Source organism: Vidua chalybeata, chromosome 26 (genome assembly GCF_026979565.1).
Source record: "Vidua chalybeata isolate OUT-0048 chromosome 26, bVidCha1 merged haplotype, whole genome shotgun sequence".
NCBI lineage: Eukaryota > Metazoa > Chordata > Aves > Passeriformes > Viduidae > Vidua > Vidua chalybeata.
In genome coordinates, this window is record NC_071555.1 from 2,164,107 (window position 1) to 2,189,431 (window position 25,325).

Genomic DNA, 25,325 nt, shown 5'->3' on the forward strand with positions numbered 1-25,325 from the left:
TTTCCCATTTTATTTCTCTGCTTTTTCCCATTTTATTTCGCTGCTTTTCCCCGTTTTATTTCGCTGCTTTTCCCCGTTTTATTTCGCTGCTTTTTCCCATTTTATTTCGCTGCTTTTTCCCATTTTATTTGGCTGCCTTTTCCCGTTTTATTTCGCTGCTTTTTCCCATTTTATTTCGCTGCTTTTTCCCGTTTTATTTCGCTGCTTTTTCCCGTTTTATTCCTCGGTGGAAGCCGGGATCGGCTCCCCCAGAGCTCTGCCCTTTTCCCGGGAATTCCTTCCCGAGGGTTTGGGATTTAACCCGAGCCACATTTTGGGGAGGCTGAGCCAGGAGAGGGCGGTGGAGCTGCCGGGATCGCTCCTGGAGCATTCCCTGGATTCGGGAACGTTCCCGATGTCCCTAAAGGATTCCTAAAGAATTCCTAAATAAAGAATTCCTCCCCAGGGAGTCCCGGGATGTTTGGGTGGGAAGGGACCTTAAATCCCAGCCGGGGTCCCCTCCCCGATCCCGGGGTGCTCCAGGACATTCCAGGGAATTCCCTCCCAGGCAGGGATTTCTTTTTCCCCCCCGGTTTTGGTTCCCAAGCCGGCTTTTCCCGGGAATTCCCGCGGGCAGAGCTCCCTCGGGGGCAGATCCCGCATTTCCTTCTCCTGCCGCATCCAGATGTGCTCCAGGTGTTGGAGCAGCGGCAGGAGAAGGAGAATTCCCGGGTTTCTGTCCAGGCAGAGCCTTTTCCATGGGGAGGAGGGGCATTCCCGGCCGGAGCAGTAAAACCGGGAATGTGGGGATGGCTCTGGGCTCTTCCCGAGGGATAAAATCCATCATTTCCCCGATTCCCAGGGGTTTGGTGGGGCAGAAAATAAACGGGGATAGAGCAGGGAAAGGGTCCGGGCGCAGGGAATGGCTTCCCACGGCCGGAGGGCGGGGATGGGGGGGGTTTTGGGATGCAATTCCCAGGGAATCCGTGGCTGCCCCATCCCTGGAATGTCCCAGGCCAGGCTGGACCACCCTGGGACGGTGGGAATTGTCCCTGGGTGGGCTCTGAGATCCTTCCCACCCCAAGCGTTCCACGATTCCATGGAAAACTCTGATTCCCGGCGGGCCCCGACTGAACCCCAGCTCCGCAGGGGGAATTTGGGGAATTCGGGAAGGTCCCGGCTCCAGCCCCGGGCGCTCCCCGTGTTCCCGCGGGGGCACCTGCAGGAGCGGGAAGTTCATCCCACGGGATAAACGGAATTTTCTGCCTTTTTTTTTTTTTCCCGGAGGTTTTTCCCCTCCTATTGATCACGGAATTTTATCCAGCCGCCGGGAATGCGTTGCTCTAATGGAAATCCTGGATTTTGGACTCATTTTGGTGGCGGCAGGAGGGGAGTGGCTGCAGCTGGAAGTTTCCTGAGCCGCAGGAATTCCCTCGGGAAGCCTCATTTCCCTCAGAGCCCCCCCAAGAACCCGCAGGGCTCCGGGAGCTCTGATCCCACGGATCCCCAGGATTCCCAACCTTCGCGGGGACAGCGCCGGGGCTGCCGCAATCCCAAAATCCGGGACAAACCCGGAGCCAGCGGGGCTGGCCCGGCCCCTGCGGGAATCCAGGCGGGTCCAGGGGTTGGGAAAAGGCTCCCGTGGCTGCTCAGGAGCTGGCCCGGCCCCTGCGGGAATCCAGGCGGGTCCAGGGGTTGGGAAAAGGCTCCCGTGGCTGCTCAGGAGCTGCCAGCAGCGCCCGCCCCGGCTCTGTCCTCGCCTGCTCCCCGCGGCTCTCCGCAGTGGAAAATCACCGGGAGCGCCCCTGCCAAACTCCCGGGGCTGGGATGGTCCGGGATGATCCCGGGATGGGTCCGGGATGAGCCCGGGATGGGTCCGGGATGAGCCTGGGATGAGCCTCGGATGATCCCGGGATGACTCCGGGATATCCCGGAATAGGTCTGGGATGAGCCTGGGATGATCCCGGGATGGGTCCGGGATGAGCCTGGGATGAGCCCGGGATGGATCCGGGTTATCCCGGGATGGGTCCGGGATGGGTCCGGGATGATCCCGGGGTGGTCTTGGCCCCGCTGGATCCCGGCGGGAAGGGGCAGGAGCCCGTGGGGAATTCCCCCTTTGGATTCTCGGGGCTGGAGCGGCTCCAGGGCGGGGAAATGTCCCGGGGGGAAGCGGGAGCGAATCCCGGAGCCGGAGAGTCCCAGGCTGAGGAGGGGATAAAAGAAATCCCTGAAAGAATTCCCGGAAATGTCAGCCTGAAAGGATTCCCTGACAGAATTCCCTGGCATTCCCCAGGAGTGGGGCAGGGCCGGGGGAGCCAGGGAAGGTCCCAGGACCGCTCCGAGCTCTGCCCTGCGAGAGAATTTTACCAAAACGAGCAAAATCCCGAGTTTCGGGGCTCTGCCTCCGGCACGGGGACAACGTGGCACCGCCAGCCTGCAGCCCGGGCGGGAGCGATCCCCGCGGCTTTTCCCGACCTTTGGAATCCGGGCCGCGCCTTTCCACTCCTGGACGCTTTTAATTAAAAACCGACAAAAAAAAAACAAAAAAAAAAAACCAAAAAAAACCCGAGCTCTGCCGGGACTTGGCTCTCCCCGCCGCGTTGCCCAGCCCGGCCCGGTGGCTCCGAGGGCGCTGCCCCGGTATTTTTATCTCGGCGGCTCCTGCGGCCCCCGCGATAGCGGCGGAGCCCGGGCGGGGCGCGGGGCCGGCGGGCGCTGCCCTGGCACCGCCGCCCTGCAATTGCCGGTCCCGGCTCCCAAAATTAGCGCGGGGGCCCCGCGCCCCGCCCGCTGCGGCCGGGGCCGGGCCGGGCACGGAGCGCGGCGGGGCCGGACCCCCCCTCCCCCCCCCGCCCGCCCGTCCCCGCCGTTATTTTGGGGACAATTCGGGCGTTTTTCTCACTCGGAGCCTCGGCGCCGCGCTTGGCTTCGGGGGCAGAACTCTCCCCCCCCAAACGGCTCCGGTTACACAGCAGCGGAGCGGGTCCCGGGGGGCGGGGGGAACCCGGGTTTTTGTTGGTTTTTCCCGATTTGGCAACTTTTGGCAGCGGGGCGGGGGCGGCGGCGGGACCCGCGCGGGGCGCTCCCCCCGCCCCTCCGAAAGGGGGCGCGGCCCGGGCTGGCCCCGCCCCTCCGCGGCGGGGAAGCTGCGCCGCCATTGGCTGCGCGGGCGATGACGTCGGCGCACTGCGGCGGCTCCGCGCGGCCCCGGTGGCGTCGCTTTAAAGGGGCCGCGCTCGCGGCAGCGGCGGCACCGGCCCCGAACCGGCCCCGCAGCGGCCCCGGAGCGGCCCCGGAGCGGCCCCGAGCCCGGGCTGCCCCCGCGCCGCCCCCGCGCACTCCGGCACCGGGGCGGACCGGGCGCTCCCGGCAGGTTCCGACCCGGTAAGGAGACGAGAGGCGGCACCGCGGCGGTACCGGGAGATGCCGGATCCGCCACGGCTGCTGCCGGTGCCGGCGGGTTTCTCCCTAGTTGGACCCTGCCGGGATCGGGTGGTGCCGGTACCGGGGGTCTCCACCCGGCGCGATCCTGCCGGGAGCCGAGCGGATGGTGCCGGTACCGGGGGTGCCGATACGGTTGGACCCTGCCGGTACCGGGGCGGCTCCTGCCGGTACAGGGGGGGTCCTGATTCGGTTGGACCCTGCCGGGACTGGGGCGGATAGTGCCGGTACCGGGGCGGTCCGCGCCCGGTTGGACCCTACCGGTACCAGGAGGTGTCACCCGGGCACGGAGCGGCCGCGATTCAGCCCCGCCGGTACCGGGGGGAGCCGCGGAGCTCGGGGAGGGTCTGTGCCGGTACCGGAGCCGCAGCCGCAGCCGCTGCCGGGCCCGGTGGCACCGGGCGAGAGGCCACGGCCGCGGCGGGCTCCGGGATCCGGGGCTGGATCCCCCGAACCGCCGCGTTCCGGGGCCGAACCCGGGGCTGCGGTAACGCCGCGGATTCCCGGCAGGAAAAACAAACACCGGGAAAAGCCGGAGCAGCCCCGTCACCCGAGGTGACCTGGAAGGCTCTGCCCGTGCCCGTGCCCGTGCCCGTGCCGGGAATTCACGGGGAAAGCGGAGCCCGGGAAGGGACGAGGGGACCCCGGGGCTGGCGGGACCCGCTCCGAGCGCTCCTTTCCGGGGATTCCCGTTAATTCCCGCGTTTTCTCCTCTTTCGGGAGCCGGGGTTCGCAGCGGGTCGGGTTTGATTCCAGCGGCGGCGGGATCGTGCCCCGGTCCCGGTTCTCCCCTCGCGGCTTTTGGGGCAGCGGGGTTCTCCCCGCTCGGTTTCCCGGGAATTCTGTCCCGGAGCTGGGTTTGAGTTCGTTAAAATCCCGAATATTGAACGCACCAAAATCGGCTCTGGGGTTAAAAACCTCCGAACCGGGCACGCTCAGAGAGCGCCGGGGCCAGGGCGCCGCTGCCCCGGGAATCCTCCCGGTATCCCGGCACTTCCCGGCTCCGGGAGCGGATCCCGGTCCCGGCTCCCCGCGGCCGCTCCTCTCCGGTGCCGGGGCGGGACCGAGCGCGGCGGGGCCGATTTCGGGGAAGCCGCGGGGACCAGGAGGGCGCGGGCGGCTCCGGCCCTTCCTCCCTCGGCTCTGGGGACGGAGATCCCCAAAACCCCGAAATCCGGGCCGGGAAAGGATTCCCAGCATTTCCCAGGCGTTTTCCGACCTCAGCCCAAACTCGGGGGGTTGAAACCTTTGTTCCGGAGCAATGATCCCGTTGGTTTTCCGTCCCTCCGGCTGCGCTTTTCTGGGGGGAAATGCGGCTGCTTCGCTTCCCGAGGGAGCCGCTTTTATTTGCGGGAAGGCTCTCCCGGCTGCTCCATCCCGGACCAAAATTCGGGATCCGCTCCGGCCGGGATTTCCCTTCTCTCTGCCCCATCCCAGACCAAAATTCGGGATCCGCTCCGGCCGGGATTTCCCTTCTCTCTGCCCCATCCCAGACCAAAATTCGGGATCCGCTCCGGCCGGGATTTCTCTTCTCTCTGCCCCATCCCGGACCAAAATTCGGGATCCGCTCCGGCCGGGATTTCCCTTCTCTCTGCCCCATCCAGAACCAAAATTCGGGATCCGCTCCGGCCGGGATTTCCCTTCCCGCTGCCCGGCAGGGGCCGGCTGGCTGTGTCCGTGGATTCATTGAGCTCCGGCAGATTTCCTAAATTGTTTTTTCCCCTCCCGTGGGAGCGGGATCAGGGGTGGAGCTGGGAATTGCAGAGCCCGGGCTGGCTGAGCTCTGGTTTATTGGGGTGGCATTTCCTTTTCCATATCCCAAGGGTGTGGGGTTTTGTGGGATGCCGGGAGCCCCCACAGCCCTCAGAGGATTTCAATCCCGAAATAACCGGCCTGGGACTCAATCCCCAAATAACGCTGCCTCCGGTTTTGGGGCCTATTTTGATCCCATTCATCGTGGGTTTGGGACAGTTTTGGGATGGGTTTGGGGCCGTTTTTGGGGCGGGTTTGGGGCCGTTTTTGGGACAGGTTTGGGACAGTTTTGGGATGGGTTTGGGGCCGTTTTTGGGGCAGGTTTGGGACAGTTTTGGGATGGGTTTGGGGTCGTTTTGGGGGCGGGTTTGGGACAATTTTGGGACAGGTTTGGGGCCGTTTTTGGGGCGGGTTTGGGACAGTTTTGGGATGGGTTTGGGGCCGTTTTTGGGGCCGTTTTTGGGGTGAGTAGCTCCTGCAGCCGCATCTCGGGGATGCTCCGAGCTCCTGCGGGGAGACGTGGCCGGGATTGTCCCGCTGCTCCCTGGATTGGCGTTTTCCCCGGAAATCCCACGGGATCCGTCCCGCGGAGCTCGGGATGAGCCCAAAGGGGCCCGGGGGGCTCTGGCCCAGCTCGGGCCGGGTTTTGATGTCCAGGACAAATCTCCCCGGCTCCTTGGGAGGCTCCCCAGGGGCTCTGTCCGACCTCACCTGCCCCAAAACCCCGAGCTCTGCCCCTGGAACTTTTCCCACCCCACAAACCCCAAACCCTCGGCCCCAGAGGAGTTTTTTTTGGGGCAGTTTCACTGCCGGTGCCCACGCTGCCCCCACAGCTCCCGGCCCGGTGTCCTCAGTGTCCCCAGGGCTCTTTCCCTGCCTCCCAGCACCACAGACTCTCCCCGGGGCTTCATCCCAAATTATTTCCTCGCTTCTGGCAGTGACCAAGGAGCCACCAAAATTCCAGCTCCTCTTTCCTGTTTAATCCCTAATTTTTTCCGTCTCTCCCGCTTTGGAAGCCGCTCCCAGCCTGGCTGCGGCGTTGTTTGGCTCCGGATTCTGTCTGTAAATAAACCCTCAAGTTCTGATGGGCTTTTTTTAGCAGAGAAACACCCAGCGTGCGGTTCCAGGCCTCACAAAAAAAGGGATTTTTTCCCAACATTTCCAGCCCGGGCTCCGTTTCCCTGCGCCAGGTGCCACCGCAGCCGCGGGTTTTTTATTCCAGCCGAGTCATGGGTCGTGTTCGTGCCCAAAATAGTCGGGAGCCGGGCTCCGGTCCAGCCAAATCCCCACAAATCACCTTCAGCCGCAGAACCTTCCTGCTGCTGCCGCCAAATCCCCGGGATCCTCCCGGCCCCGGCTCCCATTCCCAGCGGGAATTCCCCAATTTCCAGCCGGCTCAGTGATTTTCGGGGAGGTTTCCCCTCGCCGTGGACCACCAGAGGTCGGCAGAATCCCGCCTTGGTCTCATCCCAGGGGAATGTCTCCATCCAAAGGAAAACCCCAAATTAATTATGCTGGAAGAAAATCGAGGGGGTTTGGAGCAGGGCCGCTGCTCCCGGGGTTTTTTGCTATTCCCCTTTTTTTTTTTCCTGTTCTCAGGTTCTTTGCTATTCCCATTTTTTTCTGTTCCCAGGTTTTTTCCTATTCCCATTTTTTTCTGTTCCCAGTTTTTTTGTTATTCCCATTTTTTAATTTTTGCTGTTCCCGTGGGTTTTTTTTTGTTTGTTGTTCCCGTTTTTTTGTTGTTGTTGCTGTTTCGTGTTTTTTTTTTTTTTTTTTTTTTTTTTCTCTTCCCAGGGTTTTTCGCTCTTCCCTTTTTTTTTTGTTTTTTTTTGTTTTTTTTTGTTTTTAATTCTTTTGCTGTTCCCTCGCTGCCCTGACGGGGAATGAGGAGGGATCAGGGGCTTTACACGGGCTCTGCTCTCCTTCAGTTCCCCCACCGTGGAACAGAAGCTCCCGGGCTCGGGAATATCCAGGGAAAAGCCCCGGGATTCACGGAATTCCCTCTTTTCTGTGCCTTGCAGCCCTCGGCCCGGGGATGGTGCCAGCATGAGGAGGTGCTGCCAGGCCGTGGGGCTGCCATGCCTGTTTAAGGTCAGTGCCACTGTCCCCGCCCGGCCCCAGGGGACCTCGGCTCCCCAAAGTGCAGAATTCCACCCCGGAGCGGCCGGGAAGGGCTGAGGGCAGCGGGGGGTGCCAGGCCGGGCCGATTTTGGGTTCAGGGAATGTCCCGAGCTGGGAGGGATCCCCCCCCATGATCACCCCAAAATCCCACCCTGGGCGTCCCTGGGGCCTCGGGAATGGGGCCATTCCCTGGGGAGCCGTGCCGGTGCCTCCTCTGCCCTCCGGGGGAGGAACTCGCCCCTAAAATCCCGCCTGACCCCCCGGGCTGTGCCCCCTGTCCCAGAGGTGGCACAGGAGGACAAGGCTGGGCTGTCCCCCCCCGTCCCAGCTGTCCCCCCTGTCCCAGCCCAGGTGTGCCGGGTCCAAGGTCGGCCTCGCTGATCCCGGAGCTCTTTCCCAAGGCCGGAAATTCCCTGATCCCATGGACGCGCTGGCCCCGCTGTCCCCACTGTCCCCACTGTCCCCTCTGGCCCCGCTGTCCCCACTGTCCCCACTGTCCCCGCTGTCCCCGCTGTCCCCACTGTCCCCACTGTCCCCGCTGTCCCCTCTGGCCCCGCTGTCCCCACTGTCCCCACTGTCCCCGCTGTCCCCACTGTCCCCTCTGGCCCCGCTGTCCCCACTGTCCCCACTGTCCCCGCTGTCCCCACTATCCCCACTGTCCCCACTGTCCCCACTGTCCCCGCTGTCCCCACTGGCCCCGCTGGCCCCGCTGGTCCCGCTGTCCCCACTGTCCCCTCTGTCCCCACTGTCCCCACTGTCCCCTCTGTCCCCACTATCCCCACTGTCCCCGCTGTCCCCACTGTCCCCTCTGGTCCCGCTGTCCCCTCTGGCCCCGCTGTCCCCACTGTCCCCGCTGGCCCCGCTGTCCCCACTGTCCCCGCTGTCCCCGCTGGCCCCGCTGTCCCCACTGTCCCCGCTGTCCCCGCTGTCCCCGCTGTCCCCACTGTCCCCACTGTCCCCGCTGTCCCCGCTAGCCCCGCTGTCCCCGCTGGCCCCGCTGGCCCCGCTGGTCCCGGGGGTGGCACAGTGACCTCCGGCCCGGATTAGCCCGGCAGGGCGATCCCTTTTGGGCAGGATGAGGGTTTAGGCCGGGCCTGGCCGCGGGGATTAACCCCTTCCGGCCCGGCTGGGCTCGGCAGCCCCGGGTGGGGCCGGCCCGGTGGCCACCAGGTCCCGGTGCCAGCGGGGTTTGTCCTCCCTGGCACGGACTGGGAACGGCTGGTGCCACCACACCCCAGTGACAGCAGGGTCCGTCTGTCTGTCTGTCCCGCACCCCAGTGACAGCGGGGTCTGTCTGTCTGTCCCGCACCCCAGTGACAGCGGGGTCTGTCCATCCCACACCCCAATGACAGCGGGGTCTGTCTGTCTGTCCCACACCCCAATGACAGCGGGGTCTGTCTGTCTGTCCTGCACCCCAGTGACAGCGGGGTCTGTCTGTCTGTCCCGCACCCCAGTGACAGCGGGGTCTGTCTGTCTGTCCCGCACCCCAGTGACAGCAGGGTCTGTCTGTCTGTCCCGCACCCCAGTGACAGCGGGTCTGTCTGTCCCACACCCCAATGACAGCGGGTCTGTCTGTCTGTCTGTCCCACACCCCAATGACAGCGGGGTCTGTCTGTCCGTCCCACACCCCAATGACAGCGGGGTCTGTCTGTCTGTCCCACACCCCAGTGACAGCGGGTCTGTCTGTCCCACACCCCAATGACAGCAGGGTCTGTCTGTCCGTCCCACACCCCAATGACAGCGGGGTCTGTCTGTCTGTCCTGCACCCCAATGACAGCAGGGTCTGTCCCAATGACAGCAGGGTCTGTCTGTCTGTCCCACACCCCAGTGACAGCGGGGTCTGTCTGTCTGTCCAACACCCCAATGACAGCGGGGTCTGTCTGTCTGTCCCACACCCCAATGACAGCGGGGTCTGTCTGTCTGTCCAACACCCCAATGACAGCAGGGTCTGTCCCAGTGACAGCCGGGTCTGTCTGTCTGTCCTGCACCCCAATGACAGCCGGGTCTGTCCCAATGACAGCGGGTCTGTCTGTCCATCCCACACCCCAATGACAGCAGGGTCTGTCTGTCCCACACCCCAATGACAGCGGGGTCTGTCTGTCTGTCCCACACCCCAATGACAGCGGGGTCTGTCTGTCTGTCCCGCACCCCAGTGACAGCGGGGTCTGTCTGTCTGTCCCACACCCCAGTGACAGCGGGGTCTGTCTGTCTGTCCCACACCTCAATGACAGCAGGGTCTGTCTGTCCGTCCGTCCCCCGCAGGGCGTGGGCATGGCCGGCGCGCGGCCGCCCCGGTTCCTGCTGGTGTTCGACTTCGACGAGACCATCGTGGACGAGAACAGCGACGAGTCGGTGGTGCGGGGCCGGGCGCTGCCCGAGGCGCTGCGGCAGAGCCCGCGCGGCGGCTCCTACAACGAGCACATGCAGCGCGTGCTGGCCTTCCTGGGCGAGCAGGGCGTGCGCCCCGCCGACCTCAGGGCCGCCTACGAGAACATCCCGCTCTCGCCCGGCATGGCCGAGCTCTTCCAGTTCCTCTCCAAGCACCAGGAGCTCTTCGAGCTGGTGCTCATCTCCGACGCCAACACCTTCGGCATCGAGGCCAAGCTGCGGGCGGCCGGCGTGCGCTCGCTCTTCCGCAAGATCTTCAGCAACCCGGCCAGCTTCGACCGCCGCGGCGTCCTCACGCTGGGGCCCTACCACAGCCACAAGTGCCTCGAGTGCCCGGCCAACATGTGCAAGAGGAAGATTCTGGGCGAGTACCTGGCGGAGCGGGCGCGCGAGGACGTGGAGTTCCAGCGCGTCCTCTACGTGGGGGACGGCGCCAACGACTTCTGCCCCGCCGGGACTCTGACGGCGGCGGACGTGGCTTTCCCCAGGAAGGGCTACCCCATGCACAGGCTGATCCAGGAGAGCCAGGAGAAGCAGCCCGGGGCTTTCCAGGCCGCCGTGGTGCCGTGGGAGTCGGCGGCGGAGGTGGCGCGGTACCTGCAGGAGCTGCTCCGCAGGAAATGCTGAGGGACGCGGCGCCGGGCTGGCGGCCCCGGCTGGGCTCCGCTGGCTCGGCCCCGCTCCCGGCGTGTTCTCCTGCCTTGCCCAGATCCGTTCCTGGCCAGTGAAGCACTTTCTGCGGGCCTCTGGCCCTGCCCGGCCCCGGAGCCACGGCCGGCCCCTGCGCCCTGACGGGGATTTTTGGTGCAGTTGTTGCTTCCTTTCCCTTTCGAGCTCGAAAAGAGAATTCCTAAAAATCCAGCAGCCGGCTCCCCGTGGGCTGGGCACGTCCCTGCTCCTGCCGTCCTCCCCCTGGCCTGCCTGGCCCCGGGCTCCCGGTCCCACCGGGAATTCCAGCTGGGAAATCCCTGCTCCCTGGGCTCCCGGTCCCACCGGGAATTCCAGCTGGGAAATCCCTGCTCCCTGGGCTCCCGATCCCACCGGGAATTCCAGCTGGGAAATCCCTGCTCCCTGGGCTCCCGATCCCACCGGGAATTCCGGCTGGGAAATCCCTGCTCCCTGGCCCCCCCTCACCCCACCCCAAGCCTTGCTCTGGGGTTCGCTGTCCCTGGGGGTTCATTCTCGGGATAAACCGTGCCGGGAGCACCAGGAGAGCTTTGGGAAGGGGGCAGAGCCTCTCCGGCCCCGTCCCGCCGGGCACAGGAGCCGCATCCCCCGTGGGAGCAGGGCCCGGCCTCGCCCCTCCCAGCCCCGCTCCTCTCCCGCGGTGTCCCCGCGGTGTCCCCGCGGTGTCCCCGCGTCCCCTCCCTGCCCGAGCCGTTTCCTGGATCGTGCGGGGCCCCTGTTTCCCCAGGGAAGGTCAATTCCCCCTGACCTGGGCACCCGCGAGGTGCCACAATCCCCCCCCCGGGGGACATTTCTGGCACCGGGTCCCCAGAGGCCAAACCCCCCCCCCCGGCCGTGTCCCCCTCCCCGCCGCAGTATTAATTACCCCTTCTAATTGCACTCTGCAGGGGCCACCCCCAGGACCCGCTGCTCTCTGGGGTTGGCTCCTCCTGGATTTATCCTGGGTTTCTCCTGGGTTTATCCACAGCCTTAAGGGCGGCCCTGACCCCCCCAAAGCCCCGGAACCCCGAACCCCGGCAGGAAATAACCAAAGCAGCCCTGAGTTGTTCCTCCTCTGTCGCACCCCCTCGCCCTCGTCCCTCCTCCTCCTGTTCGACTGTGTGGAACTCAAAGCCATGGAATTAAAGATACAAAATCTGTCAAGACGGAGCTCCTGTATTGCAGGGAGCAGAGCGCAGGGCACGGGCCTGGCTGGGCAGCGGCTCCGAGCGCGGCTTCTGCTCCTGGGGCCGCTGCGGCCGCGGGGGACGGCGCTGGAGCGGCGGGGGGGAAAAGGGGACGAGCAGGGGACAAGATGGGGACGAGCAGGGGACACCTTGGGGTGGGGTTTTGGGGCTGGGGCATCCCTGGAGCGGCAGAGTGGGGTCAGGGGGATGCTCTGGGGTGGGGTTTTGGGGCTGGGGCATCCCTGGAGCCCACGGGGCAGCAGGGTCTGCTCCGTGGCCAGGGTCCTGTTCTGGGCTGGGATCCAGGGCTGGGATCCAGGGCTGGGATCAAGAACTGGGATCCAGGAATGGGATTGAGAGCTGGGATCAAGAACTGGGATCCAGGAATGGGATCCAGAAATGGGATCCAGAGCTGGGATCCAGGAATGGGATCAAGAACTGGGATCCAGGAATGGGATCCAGGGCTGGGATCCAGGAATGGGATCAAGAACTGGGATCCAGGAATGGGATTGAGAGCTGGGATCCAGGAATGGGATCAAGAATTGGGATCCAGAGCTGGGATCCAGGAATGGGATCAAGAACTGGGATCCAGGAATGGGATCCAGGAATGGGATCCAGAAATGGGATCCAGAGCTGGGATCCAGGAATGGGATCAAGAACTGGGATCCAGGAATGGGATCCAGGAATGGGATCAAGGGCTGGGATCGAGAGCTGGGATCCAGGAATGGGATCCAGGTCTGGGATCCAGGGCTGGGATCCAGGGCTGTCATCCCGGGATCAGCTCCCACCCCGCCGCGTTCCCAGCTCCGTGTCCCAGCTCCAAACCTTCCCGAGGAGGCCCGGGGCAAGAGGGGGAACATTCTGGAAGCTGTGCCAGCAGTGCCAGCAGTGCCAGCAGTGCCATCCCCGGGCATTCCCGGCCGTGCCGAAGCCGAAATCCCGAGGAAAGGCGAGGCGGGGCCCGCGGGGCTCACAGGGGCTGCACGTACGCGCCGGGGAAGAGCCCGCGCTGCTGGCCCCGCACGCCCTCGCACCAGCCGTCCGGGCGGCGCCGGGTGACGAAGAGCAGCGCGCCCGGCTCCAGCGACAGCTCCGTGTCCCTCTGCCGCGCGTACGGGAACAGGGCCACCACTGCGGGACGGCGACACGCGCCTGGAGCCGCCGCGGCACCGCCGGGCGTGGCGGGCAGGGGCTGGGCCGGGGCATCCAGGGGGTTTGGGACCCGCCGTGAGGGGGTTTGGGAGCCCTGTGCCTCTGTCCGGGGGGTTTGGGATCCTCTTGCCTCTCCCCATGGGGTTTGGGACCCGCGGTGAGGGGGTTTGGGAGCCCTGTGCCTCTCCTCAGGGGGTTTGGGACCCGTGGTGAGGAGGTTTGGGAGCCCTGTGCCTCTGTCCAGGGGGTTTGGGTACCCTGTGCCTCTGTCCAGGGGGTTTGGGTACCCTGTGCCTCTGTCCAGGGGGTTTGGGACCCTCTTGCCTCTCCCCATGGGGTTTGGGACCCTCTGCGAGGGAGTTTGGGACCCCCTGTGCCTCTCCCCAGTGGTTTTGGGACCCCCTGTGCCTCTCCCCAGTGGTTTTGGGACCCCCTATACCTCTCCCCAGGGGGTTTGGGACCCCCTATACCTCTCCCCAGGGGGTTTGGGACCCCCTATACCTCTCCCCAGGGGGTTTGGGACCCTCTGTACCTTTCTCCAGGTAGCTCTCCGGGGCCCACGGGGGGTCCTCTGCGGCTGGTGGCGGTGGCAGCTCCAGGTCCCCAAAGTCGGGCACAGCCGAGGGCGGCGGCAGCGGCTCGAGGTCACCGGGGGCTGCGGAAGCCCCGGAAGGGGGGAGGCATGAAGGGGCTCGCCGCCCCCCAGAACGGACGGGGACGGGTCACACGCTGCCCCCCCCCCCCGTGTCCCTGTCACCCCCCCCGGGGCACTGAGCGCTCACCTGGGGGCGGCAGGTCCGGGGGTGGCAGCAGGTCCCCAGGGAGGGGTGGCGGAGGTGGGATGGCAGCGGCAGGCGGGGGTGGCCCCGGAGGGGACGGTGCCAGCAGGGGTGGCGCTGGCAGAGGTGGCGGGGCAGGAATCCCGTCCCCAGGAGCTGCCGGGGCCCCGCTGGAGCTGGGGGGGAGGAGCAGCAGTGTCGCAGCGGGGGCTGGCTCCGTCCCCACCCTGAGCGCAGACACTCTCCCGTGCCAGGACAAGGTGGCACCGTGTGGCACGAGACTCTGCAGCTGTGCGAACCCTTGCCCACCCCGTGCCCCATTTCCCACCATTTATTCCCCACCATTTATTTCCCACAATTTATTTCCCGCCATTTATTTCCCACCCTTTCCCACCATTTCCAACCATTTCCCACCATTTATTCCCCACCATTTCCCACCATTTATTCCCCACCATTTCCCACCATTTATTCCCCACCATTTCCCACCATTTATTCCCCACCATTTCCCACCATTTATGTCCCACCCTTTCCCACCTTTTATTTCCCATCATTTATTCCCCACCATTTCCCACCATTTCCCACCATTTATTCCCCACCGTTTATTCCCCACCATTTATTCCCCACCGTTTATTCCCCACCGTTTATTCCCCACCCTTTCTCCCCCACCATTTCTCCCCCACCATTTCTCTCCCACCATTTATTCCCCACCATTTATTCCCCACCGTTTATTCCTCACCGTTTATTCCCCACCATTTATTCCCCGCCCTTTCTCCCCCACCGTTTCTCCCCCACCATTTATTCCCCACCATTTTCCACCATTTCTCTCCCACCATTCCTTCCCCACCGTTTCTCCCCCACCGTTTATTCCCCACCATTTCTCTCCCACCATTTATTCCCCATGATTCATTCCCCACCGTTTCTCCCCCACCATTTCTCTCCCACCATTCCTTCCCCACCGTTTCTCTCCCACCATTTATTCCCCATGATTTCTCCCCCACCATTTATTCCCCATGATTTCTCCCCCACCATTTATTCCCCATGATTTCTCCCCCACCATTTATTCCCCATGATTTCTCCCCCACCATTTATTCCCCATGATTTCTCCCCCACCATTTATTCCCCATGATTTCTCCCCCACCATTTCTCTCCCACCATTCCTTCCCCACCGTTTCTCTCCCACCATTTATTCCCCATGATTTCTCCCCCACCATTCCCGCTCTCCCTAAAGGAGCCCGTTGCTCGGGACACGAGCCCTGCCGGGGCAGCGAATCCCCCCAGACCCCCGGGTTTGCCCCCAAACCCCCGAGGCGCGGGAGCTGCGCCGGTACCTTGGGGGCAGCGGGGAGGAGCTGCAGGAGCTGCTCGGGAGCTTCCCCGCGGGAACCACGGGCGGCTGCACCGGCTCGGGGACACGGCTGCTCCTCCTGCCGGGACGGGACGGGATCGACGGGATGGCGTGGGGTGGGATCAGTGGGATCAATGGGATGAGATGGGATCGATGGGATCGACGGGATCAGTGGGATCAATGGGATCAATGGGATGGATGGGATGAGATGGGATCAATGGGATCGATTGGATCAATGGGATGAGATGGGATCAATGGGATCGATGGGATTGATGGGATCAATGGGACAGGATGAGATCGATGGGATCAATGGGATCAATGGAATCAATGGGATGAGGTGAGATTGATGGGATCGATGGGATCAGTGGGATGGGATCAGTGGGATTGATGGGATCAATGGGATCAATGGGACAGGATGGGATCGATGGGATCGATGGGATCAGTGGGATCAATGGGATCGATGGGACAGGATGGGATCGATGGGATCAATCGGACAGGATGGGATCGATGGGATGGGATCGATGGGATGGCATGGGATCAACAGGATCAATGGAATTGGATGGGATGGGATTAATGGGATTAATGGGATCAATGGGATGGGATCCATGGGATGGGATCAATTAGATCAATGGGATCAATGGGATGGGATGGGATGGGTTGGGATCAGTGGGACGGGATGGGATGGGACCCTGACAGAGCCCACGCCACGTGCCACCACCCCTCGGTGACACAGCAGGGCCACCGGGCACGCCCCGGCCCGTCTCACCCCAGCGTTCCCGCAGCCTGTGCCGAGGAGGATTTGGTGCTTTTCCGAGCCAGGGTGCCGGTGCGGGACAGCTGCGTGCTGGTGTCCTGCGGCACGGGGACACGGGGACACACGGACACAGGGACATGGGACACACGGACACGGGGACATGGGACACACGGACACGGGGACATGGGACACACGGACATGGGGACACGGGACACACGGACATGGGGACACGGGGACACACGGACACAGGGACATGGGACACACGGACACGGGGACATGGGGACACACAAACACAGGGACATGGGACACATGGACACAGGGACATGGGATACACGGACACAGGGACATGGGACACACAAACACAGGGACATGGGACACACGGACACGGGGACACGGGGACACACAAACACAGGGACATGGGGGCACACGGACACGGCGACATGGAACACACAAACACAGGGACATGGGGACACACGGACACAGGGACATGGGACACACAAACACAGGGACATGGGACACACGGACACAGGGACATGGGACACACAAACACAGGGATATGGGGACACACGGACACAGGGACATGGGGACACACGGACATGGGGACATGGGACACACAAACACAGGGTCATGGGGACACACGGACACAGGGACATGGGGACACATGGACACGGGGACATGGGACACACAAACACAGGGTCATGGGGACAAACGGACACGGGGACACGTGCAGGTGACGTCCCAGCCCCGTGACCTCCGGGCACCCCAGGGCTGTGACATTCCCCCCCCAAGGGAAGCAGCCCCTGGGGCTCGAGGGGGCGAGCGGAAGGAGCCGGGGCCGCCGGGGCTGCGGGGGCGGCCACGAGGCAGCGGCGCCGTGGGAACCGCGGCCACCACGGCGCCGCTTCCCCAGCCCTGCTGGGGCTGGGAGGCCTCTGAACACCTCCCGTGGAGGTTTTCCGGACTGGGGGAGGTTCTGTGGGGCTGAGAGGCCTCTGAACCCTCCCATGGGGGATTTCTGCAGTGGGGGAGCATCCATGGGGCTCCAAAAACCCATCCCGTGTGTGCCTTCTGGGGTGGGAAAGGATCAGAGGAATTGCAAGGCTTCAAAGCCCTCCTGTGGGGGTTTTCTGCAGTGGGGAAGGATCTGTGGGGCTGTGAGGCCTCCAAAACCCTTTTGCGGGCAACCTTTCAGAGCAGGGAAAGGCTCCATGGGGCTCTGAGGCATCCAAACCCGTCCTGTGGGGTTTCCCGGAGCTCTGTGGGGCGCCAGGCCCCCAGAGCTGAGTGGGCACGGACAGACCCCGGTGCTCCATGGAGGAGGGGTCTGAGCCACCCGTGCACCCCTCGGGGCAGCGCTGGGGACACCGGGGACACTGGGGCCTGAGAAGCGCCACCCAAGCCCCCCCCGTGGGACCCCTGGTGCTGACCTTGACCCCGTGGCCGATGTCGTCCAGCACGCTGAAGCTGAGGGGTTTCCTGTAATAGGGCTCCAGCACGGGGGGGCTCGGGGGGGCCACGATCTTCTGGTAGCTCAGGAACCTCTTGGTGACGGTCAGCGCGCCGATCTCGCGGCGCGCCACCTTCTCCTTGTGCACGTCCACGCTCTGCCGAGGTGACACTGTCCCCAGAGTCCCGTCCCTGGCTCTCCCCCCTCCCCCGGGGGGCCACCGTCCCTGCCAGCCCCGCGTCCCTGCCCGGGAGGGAGGGGATGGGGGATCAGGGTTGCTACGGGGCAGCTCCTGCCGTGCCCCACCACGGCCCCGATGTCACCGCAGCGGATCCGTCCCAAAGCAGGGAGTGGGGGACGTGGCCCTGGCGGGGGACGTGAGGGGCTCAGCCACCCCCCCGAGGCCACAGGGTCCTGTCCCCTCCCGCGGCTCCAGGTGGCTCCCAGGTGCCAGGAAGAGGCGGGGTGGCCACGGGACCCTGCAGCAGTGTCCCCAAGCTCCGCGAGGACGAGGCCAGGCTCCGGCACGGGGACGGTGTGGCGGCCAGGCCAACGCTCTGAGCTCCCGCTCAGAGATTCGGGGGCCACTTTGGGATTTGCAGGTGTGACGGGAAAACACCCCCGAGACCAATTCCTGCCCAGCCCGGAGGTGGCTCTGCACTGCGAGGGTCACCAGGGAGGGTCTCCAGCCCCTCGGAGCCGCCCAAAGCCCAAGGCCACCCCCCAGGACGGTCCCACCTGTGCCACGCAGGTGATGTCAGCCTCCACCTGGCGCAGCTGGGCCGCCTGCAGGTCCAGCAGGCGCAGGAAGGCGGTGGCCAGGCTGCTGACCTGGTAGGTGACACTGGCCAGGGACTGCGTGCTCAGAGCCATCGTCTCTTCCAGCGCCTTCCTCTTGTCGCCGGCCTGCAGGGGACAGAGCCGGCCGTGGGACGAGCCCTCCCCCGCCTGCCACCGCCACCGGAGGTGTTTCCTTCTGCTTTCCAAATGCCTCAGAGTTCCCTCGGCTCCGCCGCGCCGGCGGGCGGGCGGGAGGATCCAGGGATTCCTGCCGGGAATGATGCCCCGGGATTCCTGCCGGGAATGATGCCCCGGGATTCCTGCCGGGAATGATGCCCCGGCAGGTCCGGAGGTCACGGAGTGCCCGGCTCAGCCTCCGGCCACCCCTGGGGACAGCCAGAGGAGCCACGTGTGGGACAGCTGGTGGTGGCAGCAGCCGAGCTGGGGCTCCCAGCCGAGCTGGGGCTCTCAGCTCTCGGAATAGCTCAGCTCATTTCCCTTCGGTTCTGCCCCGCTGGCTCCGGGCCCTTCGGAGCCGCCTCGGGGCTGGCGGTGGCCGCGGCCCTGGTGGGGACACGGGCACCCCTGCCCGGCAGGGAGGGCCAGAGCGGGCATTTCCCTTCTGCCTTCATCTGCTAAGCTCCTGTCCCCGGCCCTCAGTGAGCCAGGCAGGGAGGAGGAGGAGGAGGAGGAGAAGGGATGCACCAGCAGAGCTTCGCGCTCGCCCTGCGTGTGCAGGCCCTGCCAGGTGCCACCTCCCAGCCCCTGTGACACGCTGCTGGCCCCAGCCCTCTCCCAAGGCTTCTCCAGCGGCACCGACCCCCTGGAGAACCCTCCCTCCACCCCAAACCGCCGCGAGAGCTGCTGGGGAGCAGCGGAGAACCCAAGGCAGGGGCAAAACGCAGCACGGAGCGGCAGGGGCAGCCGGGCCGGGAGCCAGCGGGGATGCTCGGGCTCCCGGGGCACAACTCCAGCAGCCACCCCGCGGGGCTGGCATCGCCCCCAGCCCGGCCCGGCCCGGCCCGGCCCGGCGCTGACCTGCAGGTAGTTGCTGTGGCAGTACTCGGCCACCCGCAGCAGGTTGCCGTGCTGCTCCCGCAGCCGCTGCCGGCCCGCGGGGATGTCGCTCTGCCGCAGCCGCTCCAGCTCCGACATCGCGCCGGGCTCCGCTCCCACTTCCTCCCCGCTGCCGCGTTTTGAAGCCGCTGCCGGTGCTGACGCAGGGCCCGCGGGCGCCGCGGTGTCCCCGTCCCCCCCAGAGGGACACCCCGCCCTGCCGGGGACAAGTGGGGGGCCGGCGGGGAGGAAGCCACGGGGCCCCGGCCGTGGGGACGGCCGTGGGGACAGCAGCCCCGGGCCGGGGGATGGCAGCGGGGAAGGATGTGAGTCACGGGGAACCGGGGCTGCAGCTCGGGGAGTGACCCCGAGAGGATCCTGACTCCAAAAGGATCCCGACCCCAGAAAGATCCCGACTCCAAAAGGATCCCGACCCCAGAAAGATCCCGACTCCAAAAGGATCCCGACCCCAGAAAGATCCTGACTCCAAAAGGATCCCGACCCCAACATCATCCTGACCCCCGTCCCTGCCACCTGTTCCCACCGCCCACGAGCCAGCGCCGCCCTCCCGGGGCTGGGGCCGAGCCAGGCTCGGGCACGTCCAGGAATCCACGGAACTCTCGCTGCCCTTGGCTGCGCGCCTCGCCCGCCCGGTGAAGGCACAGGGAAGGGAATGTTCTTGGATGCCGGGATGCCGCCGGTGCCAGGCGCCCCTCCCGGAGCAGCCCCGTGCAGCCTCTCCCGGAGCTGGCAGCGCGCCGGGCACAGCGGGACGTGCCCGGTGACCCCCGAGGTGCCCGGCCCCCCTCGCTGGCGACGTTTCACATCCCCGCAGGAAATTCCCACTTCCCCGGTGCTTGGAAAGCCCCTGCATCCTCTCCTCCGCTCCTCCTCCACCCGCAGGTGCTTCCTTGGGGCCTCCCGGGCTCTGTCCCCAGCCCTGGGGCCGGGCCCTTCCTGAGCCCATCCCGAGGGAAATGATGGATTTCCTGCGGTCCGGCTCCTCGCAGCCCCGGCACCGGCACGGAGCTGCCCCCGGACCCCCCTGGGCCCAAACCCTCCCAAACCGGGGGAAGCAGCCGTGACCCCCGGGGTCAGTCCCGGGGTCAGTCCTGGGGGTCATTCCTGGGGGTCAGTCCTGGGGGTCAGTCCGGGGTCATTCCCGGGGGGTCAGTCCCAGGGTCATTCCTGGGGTTCAGTCCGGGGTCATTCCCGAGGGGTCAGTCCTGGGGATCAGTCCCAGGGTCATTCCTGGGGTCAGTCCTGGGGTCAGTCCCAGGGGTTATTCCCGGGGGTCAGTCCCAGGGGTCACTCCCGGGGGTCACTCCTGGGGTCACTCCCAGGGGTCACTCCCGGGGTCACTCCCAGCGGTCACTCCCAGGGGTCACTCCCGGGGTCACTCCCAGCAATCACTCCCAGGGGTCACTCCTGGGGTCACTCCCGGGGTCACTCCCAGCGGTCACTCCCAGGGGTCACTCCCAGTGGTCACACCCGGGGGTTACTCCTGGGGTCACTCCCGGGGTCACTCCCAACGATCATTCCTAGGGTCACTCCCAGGGGTCAGTCCCAGGGGTCACTCCTGGGGTCACTCCCAGGGGTCACTCCTGGGGTCACTCCCAGGGGTCACTCCCAGTGGTCACTCCCGGGGTCACTCCCGGGGTCACTCCCAGTGATCATTCCTGGGGTCACTCCCAGGGGTCACTCCCGGGGTCACTCCCAGGGGTCACTCCCAGTGATCATTCCTGGGGTCACTCCCGGGGGTCACTCCCAGGGGTCACTCCCAGGGGTCACTCCTGGGGTCACTCCCAGGGGTCACTCCAGCGGTCACTCCCAGGGGTCACTCCCAGGGGTCACTCCTGGGGTCACTCCCAGCGGTCACTCCCAGCAGTCACTCCCAGGGGTCACTCCAGCGGTCACTCCCAGCAGTCACTCCCGGGGTCACTCCCAGCAGTCACTCCCAGGGGTCACTCCAGTGGTCACTCCCAGCAGTCACTTCCGGGGGTCACTCCCAGCGATCATTCCTGGGGTCACTCCCGGGGTCACTGCCAGGGGTCACTCCCGGGGGTCACTCCCAGGGGTCACTCTCAGCAATCACTCCCGGGGTCACTCCCGGGGACACGCCGCAGGCTCGGCCGTGCGGGGCAGGCCCGGGGGGCTCCCGGTCTGTCCGGGCCGGACCCCAGCCACCCTCGTGGCCCGGCCCCTCCCCGGCCCGATTAGGCCGGGCTTTGGGGCTAATTCCCAACACCTGACCGGCTTAGGCTCCTGAGTCCATTATCAGCTTAGGAGCCAAGACATCTGCCGCCGGCGCCGGGAGCGCAGAGCTGCCGGAGCAGCCTCTCCTCTCCCCTCCATGGGGCTCTGAGCGGCCCCAGCGCGCACAGGGGCGGCCCCCGGCCCCCCAGGTGAGTTCCTCTGCTGCCTCCAGGGGGATTTAGGCACCTGCAGTTGCTTTCCCCACGGTTTTTGGGAGCTCCCGGGGCTGGCGGTGTCCCCAGGGATGCCTGCGTGCCATGGGTTTTTTTTTTTTTTTGGGAAAAAGAGATGGGATTCCTCAACCTCCACGGTCCCAAAAACGTGCAGGGAGTGCAAAACGCAGCTCAGGGTGACGGAGGAGCCGTGCTGTGAAAAGCTGGGGGAAATGGAAGCTGAGATGTGTTTAATTCCTCGGGAAAGCTGGGAAGATGTTCCTGGGCAGTGGTCAGGGACGCTGTTGGGGGGGGGGTCACAATCCTATAGGGCCCCAGCAATAATCCCAAAAATCAGTTCCAGGGCACAATGGCTCAGGACATGACCGAGAAGGAGCTGCTGAAGATGGAGCTGGACCAGCTGAAGAAGGAGGTGAAGAACGAGAGGCAGATGGTGAGTGCCTCGCTGCGCCCACGGCAGGGAGGGAGGGAAAAGGAGGGAAGGAAAAGGACCCCAGGCCCTGAAATCCACTGGGGGGAAGGAAAAGGACCCCAGGCCCTGAAATCCACTGGGGGGAAGGAAAAGGACCCCAGGCCCTGAAATCCACCCCCAAAGCCAGGCAGGAGCACCCACAGTGCCCCTAAAGCTCTAGGATGCTCTAGGACACCCCAGGGATTATTTGGGATGCTCTAGGACACGCCAGGGATTATTTGGGATGCTCTGGGACACCCCAGGGATTATTTGGGATGCCCCGGGGGTGGGGGGGGATTTGGGATGCTCTGTTTTTGGGGTGCCCCAGGGATGCCTTGGGATGCTCTGGAACCCACCAGGGGTGGTTTCGAGATGCCCCAGGGGTGGTTTTAGGACACCCCAGGGATTATTTGGGACACCCCAGGGGTGGTTTTGGGACACCCCAGGGATTACTTGGGACACCCCAGGGGCAGTTCTGGCACGCCCCACCCCGTGCAGGTGCCCCGCTCGCCCATTGCGGCCCGGGGCAGATCCCGGAGGCAGATCCCGGGGCCGATCCCAGGGCAGATCCCGGGGCTGATCCCAGGGCCGATCCCAGGGCAGATCCCGGGGCTGATCCCAGGGCCGATCCCAGGGCCGATCCTGGGACAGATCCTGGGACAGATCCCAGGGCAGATCCCAGGGCCGATCCTGGGACAGATCCCGGGGCCGATCCCAGGACAGATCCCAGGGCCGATCCCGGGGCTGATCCCAGGGCAGATCCCAGGGCTGATCCTGGGACAGATCCCAGGGCAGATCCCAGGGCCGATCCCAGGGCCGATCCCGGGGCCGATCCCAGGGCAGATCCCAGGGCCGATCCCAGGGCAGATCCCAGGGCCGATCCCAGGGCCGATTCCCGGGGCCGATCCCAGGGCAGATCCCGGGGTAGATCCCAGGGCAGATCCCGGGGTAGATCCCAGGGCAGATCCCGGGGCCGATCCCGGGGCTGATCCCAGGGCAGATCCCGGGGCTGATCCCAGGGCAGATCCCGGGGCTGATCCCAGGGCAGATCCCAGGGCAGATCCCAGGGCCGATCCCGGGGCAGATCCCGGGGCCGATCCCGGGGCCGATCCCGGGGCCGATCCCGGGGCTGATCCCAGGGCAGATCCCCGGGTGGATCCCAGGGCCGATCCCGGGGCCGATCCCCCCGCACTGGCAGCGTCTCCCCCGGGCAGGTGTCCAAGACGGGCAAGGAGATCAAGGAGTACATCGAGTCCATGGCGGGCGAGGACCCGCTGCTCAAGGGCGTGCCCGAGGACAAGAACCCCTTCAAGGAGAAGGGCGGCTGCACCATCAGCTGAGCCCCGAGGCCACCCCGGCACTGTCCCGCTTCCCCTCCAGTCTGACCCCGGCCCCGGGCAGCCCAGAACCCTAGCGCAGCAAAAGGAGAAAAAAAGAAGGAGAAACGAACCATTAAAAAAAAAAAAGAAAAGGAAAAAAAAAAAAATTAAAAACCCCCAAAGCCCCACCCTGCCGGGGCGCCGCAGCTGAGCTTTGGTTTCCCACGAGAAAAAAAAAACAAAAAAAAAAAAACAAAAAAAGCAGAACTTCTGCATTTTCAGCAGGGGGATGCCAGCTTTGTCCTCTATCCCAAAGATCCCAAAGAGCCGCTGCCCACCCCCGGGATTCCGGCTGGGATGGGCTGGGAAGGAGGGAGGTGCCACCAGCACCGCCTCACCTCCTTCCCCCCTGGAAAACCCCTGGAAAATCGGCCCTGGTGTCACCTGGAGCCATCCCCCAGCACCGCAGGGCTGCTGCAAACAGGTTTTTTTTGTTGTTTTTTTTTTAAATTTTTTTTGGGGATAAACTTAATCCCCTGCTTGACAGAGAAAACCCCAAGGCACAGCCAGCTCCCGAATTCCGTGGGGGTAGGTTTGCTGTCCGCAGCCGTTTTGCTTTTTTTTTTTTTTTTTTAAAAAAAAAAATCCCTTCCCAGGATTTTTTCTTTTTTTTTTTCTCCATTTAATCTTGGTGGGAAAAACTCTCCCAGAACTGCCCCAAGACCATCGACCCCAAAAGAGATTTTGGAGTCCCTCGGGGCGCTGTCCCACTCCTGCTCTCCTCCCAGCCCGGTTAAATCCCAAGGAAATCCCTCTGGATCCCACCTTGGAGCGGTGTTTTCTGCCTCTGGATCCCTGCTCAGCCTCGCCACGGGGCAAAGGCGCTCCCGACACCCTAAAAACAGGAGGAGAAAACAGAAAAAAAATGGATTTTCCTCGTGCACGGAGTCCCCAGCGCTGCCAGAACCCCCTCCCTGCGCTCCCGGGCCCCCAAAATCCCACAAAAATCCCCCAAAAATCCCCCAAAATCGAGGTGGTTTTGTTCTTTCTCGCAGATGCTCAATAAACCCGCCAGCACCGCCACGGCCTCTGTTTCTTGCAGGAAAAAAATGCCCTCCAAAAAATAGAATTTGTGGGTTTTATTTCCTCCCCGAGGTGGATTTTATTCGCTACAGCTGCAGACATCACGGTCCCAAGATCCAGCTTGTGACTGACATTATTCTTTTAATCCTCCACCTTTGTTTTTTTGTCTTTAAAACCTTAGTGGGGCTGGATCTGTTGTGGTTTTTTTTTTTTGGAGAGTGTAAAATCCTATTTTTTTGGGGGGTGATGGAGCCCAATGTGAGATGCTCCGTAATTAATTTGGGGCGCACCCAAAGGTGCTGCTCCTTCTCCTGGCCACTGCTCCAAGACAATTTCAGGCTATTTAGGTTAAAAAAAAAAAAAAAAATTAAAAGTCGTATATTTTTGTCATGGCCTTGAGGTGATCAGACCCACCGGGGCCTGAGCTGCCCCTAATCCGGGGGGATAACCGGGCCGCGGCCGGAGGGGATTGACCCGTTAATCGACGTTAAACGGCTGCGAACGTGCGTCAGAGCCGGCTAAGCCGCCTCTGAGGGGATTCGGGACAATGCCGGCCCTCAGGGCAGCGTCGTGAGGGCTCGAACCCGCCATGAGGGCTCCGGGCTGCTGAGGGGGGAGGCGGGACAAAGTGCGCTCCCAGCCAATAGCAACGCGGGATTGCCTGAGTGACGTGCGCTCAGCCAATCAGCGGTGGAGAACGGAGGGCGCGAACCCGCTCCTGGGGGCTCGCTGAAGTGGCAGGCGGTACAAAGCAAGGTCTCGGCCAATAGAAATGCGATATTGCGAGAGTGACAGTAGATGTAGCCAATCAGCGATGGGGAACGGAGAGCGCGAAACCCCTCTGGGGGACACGGATAGCGGAAGAAGGAGGTGGAGCAAAGAGCGCTCTCAGCCAGTAAAGATAAGAGATTGTGAGAGTGACAGACCGATCAGCCAATCAGCGATGGAAAACGGAGACGGCGATTCTCCCCGGAGGGCTCCGGGCCTCGCCGGTGGAAGGCGGGGCGAAGCGCGCGGCCAGCCAATAGAAACACGGGATTACCGGAGTGACATCCTGCTCAGCCAATCAGCGGCGGAACACGGGAGCGTGCCCTCCGGCTTCCATCAGCCGCCTTTCTCCCGCGCCTGCGCCGCCAAGCGCGGGCGGCCCCTCACAAAATGGAGCTCGGCGGGCCCCGGTGCGGGCCCGGCGC

General features: G+C 64.3%; 3 protein-coding genes across 8 annotated transcripts; 2 read left to right on the forward strand and 1 right to left on the reverse strand.

Annotated features, from left to right (window-relative positions):
- The first annotated feature begins 3,246 nt into the window (after positions 1-3,246).
- PHOSPHO1 (phosphoethanolamine/phosphocholine phosphatase 1) lies at positions 3,247-11,514 on the forward strand. 2 transcript variants are annotated; one of them, XM_053965095.1, is made up of 3 exons: positions 3,247-3,363; positions 7,197-7,266; positions 9,559-11,514. In XM_053965095.1, the coding sequence occupies exons 2-3, from the start codon at positions 7,222-7,224 to the stop codon at positions 10,309-10,311; spliced, it is 798 nt and encodes a 265-aa protein (XP_053821070.1). In that variant the 5' UTR covers positions 3,247-3,363; positions 7,197-7,221; the 3' UTR covers positions 10,312-11,514. The 2 variants fall into 2 exon arrangements, with proteins under 2 accessions (XP_053821070.1, XP_053821071.1); XM_053965096.1 differs by lacking the exon at positions 3,247-3,363 and adding an exon at positions 3,638-3,734.
- Positions 11,509-24,730, reverse strand: ABI3 (ABI family member 3). Of its 4 annotated transcripts, none has more exons than XM_053965093.1 (9): positions 24,547-24,730; positions 23,875-23,944; positions 17,753-17,920; positions 16,995-17,171; positions 15,580-15,665; positions 14,797-14,892; positions 13,472-13,644; positions 13,222-13,344; positions 11,509-12,668 (listed from the first exon to the last, which is right to left on the reverse strand). In XM_053965093.1, exons 3-9 carry the CDS (start codon positions 17,885-17,887, stop codon positions 12,508-12,510), a joined length of 951 nt encoding a protein of 316 aa, XP_053821068.1. In that variant the 5' UTR covers positions 17,888-17,920; positions 23,875-23,944; positions 24,547-24,730; the 3' UTR covers positions 11,509-12,507. The 4 variants fall into 4 exon arrangements, with proteins under 4 accessions (XP_053821068.1, XP_053821069.1, XP_053821067.1 ...); XM_053965094.1 differs by having other exon boundaries at positions 24,423-24,730; XM_053965092.1 differs by lacking the exons at positions 23,875-23,944; positions 24,547-24,730 and adding an exon at positions 18,833-19,290 and having other exon boundaries at positions 17,846-17,920.
- Positions 21,183-23,117, forward strand: GNGT2 (G protein subunit gamma transducin 2). 2 transcript variants are annotated; one of them, XM_053965099.1, is made up of 3 exons: positions 21,183-21,255; positions 21,617-21,712; positions 22,945-23,117. In XM_053965099.1, the coding sequence occupies exons 2-3, from the start codon at positions 21,629-21,631 to the stop codon at positions 23,068-23,070; spliced, it is 210 nt and encodes a 69-aa protein (XP_053821074.1). In that variant the 5' UTR covers positions 21,183-21,255; positions 21,617-21,628; the 3' UTR covers positions 23,071-23,117. The 2 variants fall into 2 exon arrangements, with proteins under 2 accessions (XP_053821074.1, XP_053821073.1); XM_053965098.1 differs by lacking the exon at positions 21,183-21,255 and having other exon boundaries at positions 21,577-21,712.
- Positions 24,731-25,325: the final 595 nt, after the last annotated feature.

Bases quoted from the DNA above. Each gene is read 5' to 3' on its own strand.
- PHOSPHO1 (XM_053965095.1), top strand. From the start codon at position 7,222: ATGAGGAGGTGCTGCCAGGCCGTGGGGCTGCCATGCCTGTTTAAG. The intron at 7,267-9,558 runs GTCAGTGCCACT...CGTCCCCCGCAG, and splicing joins GGCTGCCATGCCTGTTTAAG to GGCGTGGGCATGGCCGGCGC.
- ABI3 (XM_053965091.1), bottom strand. From the start codon at position 18,949: ATGTCGGAGCTGGAGCGGCTGCGGCAGAGCGACATCCCCGCGGGCCGG. The intron at 14,893-15,579 runs GTGAGACGGGCC...CCGTCCCGGCAG, and splicing joins CAGGCTGCGGGAACGCTGGG to GAGGAGCAGCCGTGTCCCCG. The intron at 13,645-14,796 runs GTACCGGCGCAG...CCTCCCCCCCAG, and splicing joins TCCTCCCCGCTGCCCCCAAG to CTCCAGCGGGGCCCCGGCAG.
- GNGT2 (XM_053965099.1), top strand. From the start codon at position 21,629: ATGGCTCAGGACATGACCGAGAAGGAGCTGCTGAAGATGGAGCTGGAC. The intron at 21,713-22,944 runs GTGAGTGCCTCG...TCCCCCGGGCAG, and splicing joins TGAAGAACGAGAGGCAGATG to GTGTCCAAGACGGGCAAGGA.